Source organism: Sinocyclocheilus anshuiensis, unplaced genomic scaffold, assembly GCF_001515605.1.
Source record: "Sinocyclocheilus anshuiensis isolate Anshui unplaced genomic scaffold, SAMN03320099.WGS_v1.1 scaffold230, whole genome shotgun sequence".
NCBI lineage: Eukaryota > Metazoa > Chordata > Actinopteri > Cypriniformes > Cyprinidae > Sinocyclocheilus > Sinocyclocheilus anshuiensis.
This window is the reverse complement of record NW_015546034.1, coordinates 936798-942804: the sequence shown is the minus strand read 5'-3', so window position 1 is coordinate 942804 and position 6007 is coordinate 936798. Positions and strand designations below refer to the sequence as shown.

The following is a 6007-nucleotide window of genomic DNA, read 5'->3' as shown; positions in this document are numbered from 1 at the left end:
GTTAAAGGATTTTTAGGCTGCATTAATTAGGACAACCGGAACTGGGAACACTTCCCATAACACCCAATGTACTTGCTACAACGTTAGAAGAATGGCATCTATGCTAATATTAGTCCGTTTCTTTCTTATTCCGAGGTCACCGTAGCCACCAGATCCAGTCTGTATCCAGATCAGATGGTCACTGCAGTCACCCGGATCCAGTCCGTATCCAGCCCAGATGGTGGATCAGCACCTAGAGAGGTGGAGTCAGCGGAGATCAGGACAACTAGATGACCACAAAGACAGATCCCCAGTGAGGACCTTGTCTCCTAGACAGCCACCGGGACAAGACCACAGGAACCAGATGAGTCCTCTGCACAATGTGACATTGCTGCAGCCTGGAATTGAACTGCTGGTTTCGTCTGGTCAGAGGAGAACTGGCCCCCCGACTGAGCCTGGTTTCTCCATTCTGAGCCAGCTTTTTTTCTCCAATCTGTCACTGATGGAGTTTCGGTTCCTTGCCGCTGTCGCCTCAGGCTTGCTTAGTTGGGGACACTTAATTTCCAGCGATATTGTCGACTTGATTGCACAGACACTATTTAAACTGAACTGAGCTGGATGATGACATCACTGAATTCAATGATGAGCTGCCTTTAACTGAAAATTGAGTGTTTACTATTATCATTTGGCATTATTGACAATATTTTCCTAATTAATGCTGTACAGTTGCTTTGACACAATCTGTATTGTTAAAAGCGCTATATAAATAAAGGTGACTTGACTTGATTCACACGTGAAAATGGGCTTTTATGGAGAAGTGAAAGCGCACTGCTGGAAAGGGGGCGGAATGGGGCGCAATAATAGTTTTATCTCGATTATTATATTTTCATAATCACTGGAGGCCGAAATCGAAACTAAATTTCAATTAATTGCACAGCCCTAGTTTATAGCTAAAATGAAAAAAAGAAAACCATACTTAACAAGCTTCATAAGGATTGAAAAGACAGAGACAAATTGGATAAAGAACTTACCAGAATTGTAAACAAGGATACCTCCATTTTGTCCACCCCAAATTTTGTTTCTTCTAATTTTTGGATTGCTTCCAGTTCTTTGTTTAAAAAACAAAAGGAAAAACATCAATCCTGTACAATGCATCCAAAAAATGAATCTAACATAAAAATGCAGTACACCTTTTTTTTTTTTTTTACTACCAACTCTTGAAAACCAATTTGTATTCCTGACACTTCCTGAAGGAGCAGAAATTCAATTACGTCCTACCTGATCTGGACCCCAGAGTACATGTGATTGTAGATATCATTATCTTCCAGTACTCCATGTCCGTTGTCATAAAAATACACTCCAACCTTTTCAGAGATATAACAATATCAGGAGGGAAGAATGAAGGCTAGATCATATCGAACTAAATTTTGAAGATCCAAACCTGTTTTCCGCTGTGTATCCTGTTCCTCCTGAGTACCGGTGTGCTTCCTGTGGTCACCCACACTCCGGCCAGAGTGTTGCTGTACACCTCATTTTCCTCTATTACACCCTGGCCCTTTTCATGCTACAAAAAGAAACAGACAGAACAGGGAGAGTTACTCTATGACCAGTGCATACTGTGCATACTTTTTTGTTCTGTCAGCAGCCTGTAATGTATTACAGTCAGTTCATGTTCATGCTCACCACATAGATTCCTCCATGCTGCCCGTCATGGATTTTGTTGTGCCTTACTATAGGACAGCTGTTCGTTCTGATCTGAATGCCAGCCAGGGCATTTCCATAAATATCATTTCCCTCAATGAGGCCCCTCCCATCACCAAATATGTAAACGCCTCCTTGGTTTCCATTGAAGATGGCATTTCCCCTAGATTAAGAGCAGACAGTTCACTTTATAGATAATCAACAAGATGGAACAATCAATTCCCAGTGTGCTGAGTGGTAAGTGAGCTGAGCAAAAGCTAATCGATATCCAAAATGAATAATTATTTCCAAGTCTAAAAATAACAATATTGATTTATACTAATATGACACTGCAAACTTAATTTCCATAGGCAACACAGGGAGGACAATGGAGACTGACCTTATAGTTGGGTCACTGTTAGAGGTGATCCACACACCAGCAAAGTTATTAGCATAGATTTTGTTTTCTAAGAACTGGCCTCGGCCTTTCTCATGTACGTAGATGCCCCCCGTTTGGCCATGGTGGATCTCACAGCATACTACGGTTGGATTCGCGTATGCTTTCACCTCAAATCCTGCAATCCTGTTCCTATGGATATTACAGCTCTCAAAGTAGCCCTGCAGAGGGAGACAAAGAGACAGACATCAGCTCACTGGCTAGAACAGATATATTAAAGGGATAGTTCACCCAAAAATGAAAATTAGCCTGTTTTTCTCTCACCCTCAAGGCATCCTAGGAGTGTCTGAAATTCCTCTTTCAGACGAACACATTCGGAGTTATATTCGAAATTGTCCTGTCTGTTCCAATCTGTATAATTGCAGTGAATGGTGCCCCTGTTTCTGAATCCGAAAAAACGTATATCCATCCACAGGGATTAAAGTGTTCCATCGCTACGACAGATTTCCGTCAGTTCGAACGAATCAATTGAATGAATGATTCAGTGATAAAATCAGTGACTTGCTGCCACCTGCTGGCGGATTTAGTTTCATTTTTAGTGTATAATTTCAGTTATTTAAATCATTTAATATTTCTGCATTCAAAATTTTATATTTAAAACATTAATCTCCACATTAATTTAATTGCTCTCATGGTCCCTCTGAGTCTCATTAAACGTCTGAAAATGTACCTACAAGCCACTTTTGTGTTCTTATGTGCCACTTCTGTAGTACAAATTAATTTATTAATACTAATTTCATATGACTGGTAACTTATTTGTCTTATTCTACTTCTTATTATATTACAGGGGTTAAACAAAAAATCTTTTGACTGAATTTTTCTTCGACCAAACCTTCATTCCTCAGCCATACCGGTCACACACCCAGTTTAAGAGCAGTTTTTTTCTTCTTGTAATTAGGAGCGCTTGTCCTCCTAATTAAAAAATTTAGGAGCACCTTCTGATCAATAATCAAAAATTCTGATCAAAAATTTGCCTTCCTAATACAAGGTGACATTTGACTCCTTAAAGTGACTTACAGGAGTATTTTCTTTTTACCTTTGTAATGGCATCGTTTTCATCTATGCCAAATTCAAAAATGTATGTTTATAAGCTTTTTAAAATTTATATTTAAAACAATATAATAAGAAGTAGAATAAGACAAATAAGTTACCAATCATATGAAATTAGTATTAATAAATTAATCTGTACTATAGAGGTGGCACAGAAGAACACAAAAGTGGCTTGTAGGGACATTTTCAGACGTTATGAGGCTCAGAGGTGGCATGAGTGCAATTAAATTCATAAATTCATGTGGAGATTAATGTTTTAAGTATAAAATTTTGAATACAGAAATATTAAATTATTTAAATAACTGAAATTATATGCTAAAAATGAAACTAAATCCGCCAGCAGGTGGCGGCAAGTCACTGAATTTATCACTGAATCATTCATTCAATTGATTCGTTCGAATGGCTGAATCATTCAGGAATGAAGCAAGTGACTGTCTTTATGTACTGACGGAAATCCGTCGTAGCGACGGAACACTTTAATCCCTGCATCCATCATAAAACTACTCCACACGGCTCCGGGGTGTTAATAAAGGCCTTCTGAAGCGAAATGATGCATTAGTTTAGTCAAAACTTTATAAACTATAATGTCCAGCTTCCGTTCGCTCAAGCAGGCGCGTTCACGACAAGGCGGTCGAGCGTATGATGTAGGTGTAAAGAAAGGTGCAATGTAAGATCCGGGGAGAAGCGTGTAATATCACGAGAACCAAGTTTTGTTTACGGCACAGGAAACCATGTGAACAAGTAAATTGTATCGGTTTTGATTAAAATGGTGCATTCATGTCAATACCCGGGATGTTTAAATTAGTTTGTGACAGGTGTTTTGTTTTGCTTTCTTCTCTGTGCATCAGCGTTCGTCACTCTCTCCCCCGATCTTACGTTGCGCCTTTCGTTACACCTACATCATACGTTCGACTGCCTTGTCGTGAACACGCCTGCTTGAGCGACCGGAAGCTGGACATTATAGTTTATAAAGTTTTAAGAATCAAAATTTTTCTTAAACTAATGCATCGTTTCGCTTCAGAAGGCCTTTAACAACACCCCGGAGCCGTGTGGAGTAGTTTTATGATGGATGGATACGCTTTTTTCGGATTCAGAAACAGGGGCACCATTCACTGCAATTATACAGATTGGAACCGACAGGACAATTTCGAATATAACTCCGAATGTGTTCGTCTGAAAGAGGAATGTCAGACACGCCTAGGATGCCTTGAGGGTGAGTAAAACACAGGCTAATTTTAATTTTTGGGTGAACTATCCCATTAAGATACTATTTCAGATAATATTTCTAATAAGAAATATTAGATGTAATTACCATGCCATGGTCAAAGGTAAACACTCCTACATCTCTGCCATGGTGGATGTGATTACGTCTGATGATGGGATTGCCATGATTTTTTACCCAGATACCCGCAAGCGCATTGTTTGAGATTTCGTTATCTTCATAAATACCCTGTAACACAACAGCTCACAGGTAAATATTTAAAGCGTTCTATATATATATATATATATATATATATAAAAGTGGCGTTCCGTCCATATAAGCTGCGAAAGCGCTGCATACCCAGGCCGTCTGAGAGAACGAGTTCATGGGCTAATTAATATAAACATGATTATAAGTTGATCCCTTGTCATTTGAGATGTGACTTAAAGCTTAATAAAGTGTTGGGAATAAGCATGTCAAATTATTTATTTGAAAACAACGGTAATTTTCTGTAAATTAAGTCAGTTGCGGTTGCTTCTGGGCGAGAGGATTCTCCGCAGCTTTCTCGCCTCCGCTCTATTGCTATTACTCTTCAGGATTATAGCGCGTTCGCAGTGATTTGCTGGTCTGCGGGAGATTTCATGCGCAAGGTAAGCTGTCCGCAAAGCGCTCGCCCAAGCGGAAACATGCGCGGTTGCTGTCAGATCTCGACTGCCGAAACTCGACTAAATCATATAAAAAAAAACATCATAACTGTATATTTTCCATATACTTGTGTCGCTTACAATTAAAGTCCTTTTCTGATTTTATTGTTGTTTGCAACGTTACTTGGCAATATTTTAAAGATATTATTATTATGATTTTGTTTATTTATTTAATTTAAATAGTTTTTTGTGTGTGTTTTGCATGGTCTATTATTGGAGTAGTGTCACCCGGGTGGGAGTTTTAACTCCTAATCACTGGAAATAAAAATAAATGAATGAACGGACGGACGGACGGACGAACGAACGAATGAATTAAATAAATAAATCATTCAGTCGATGCAGAGACATATAGTGCGGGGGAATCCCCCATCTTCCCCACCCTCTGAATATTACGTATCATAAAGTAACTACGTTATTTGGCGGTTTTTACTCGGAAAAGCATTTCTAGCATTCAAATAACTACTTGAAACTAGGCTATAGAAGAAGGATTGGAGATGAATTTCCTTTGCACATAAAGTAGGAATGTGCATACTTTTAAATCGACACCTGCCACGGTGTTTTCCTCTTTGAGTGTGTCTTAAAAGGGATGAGGAGGCAGGCTTAAGCTTATCACTCAGCATACCCGGTTAAAAAAAAGTCACCGCTCACCACTGATATATATATATTAGGGCGGTGCGATTTGGGGGAAAATATCAAATTGCGATTTTTTTGACAGATATTGCGATTTGATTTGCGATTTTAAATTTGCAAAGTCAAGCTTCAGCTCAATATTGTCAATAATGTGCAGCACAGTATGGGTATCATTACCCTGCTGAAAAAAACAATAGAAACCATCACAGAAATTTTTATAGTTTCCATTAAACCATTACAAAATTCCTTTTTGTTTTGGGCATTATTCCAATAGGAATTACTGTTGTTCTATTGGTTGCCATCTGC

At 38.8% G+C, this 6007-nt stretch overlaps 1 protein-coding gene across 5 annotated transcripts in view; it reads right to left on the bottom strand.

The window, feature by feature from the left end:
• Positions 1 to 6007, bottom strand: part of LOC107698831 (F-box only protein 11) — a 22492-nt gene that overhangs the window by 5090 nt on the left and 11395 nt on the right. For all 5 annotated transcript variants that reach the window (XM_016499953.1, XM_016499956.1, XM_016499957.1 and 2 more), the window contains 6 exons: positions 4479 to 4616; positions 2060 to 2277; positions 1663 to 1843; positions 1421 to 1543; positions 1258 to 1343; positions 1011 to 1087 (listed from right to left, as the gene is read on the bottom strand). In XM_016499953.1, coding sequence (XP_016355439.1) covers positions 1011 to 1087; positions 1258 to 1343; positions 1421 to 1543; positions 1663 to 1843; positions 2060 to 2277; positions 4479 to 4616 — 823 coding nt within the window. The remainder of the gene's footprint in view (positions 1 to 1010; positions 1088 to 1257; positions 1344 to 1420; positions 1544 to 1662; positions 1844 to 2059; positions 2278 to 4478; positions 4617 to 6007) is intronic.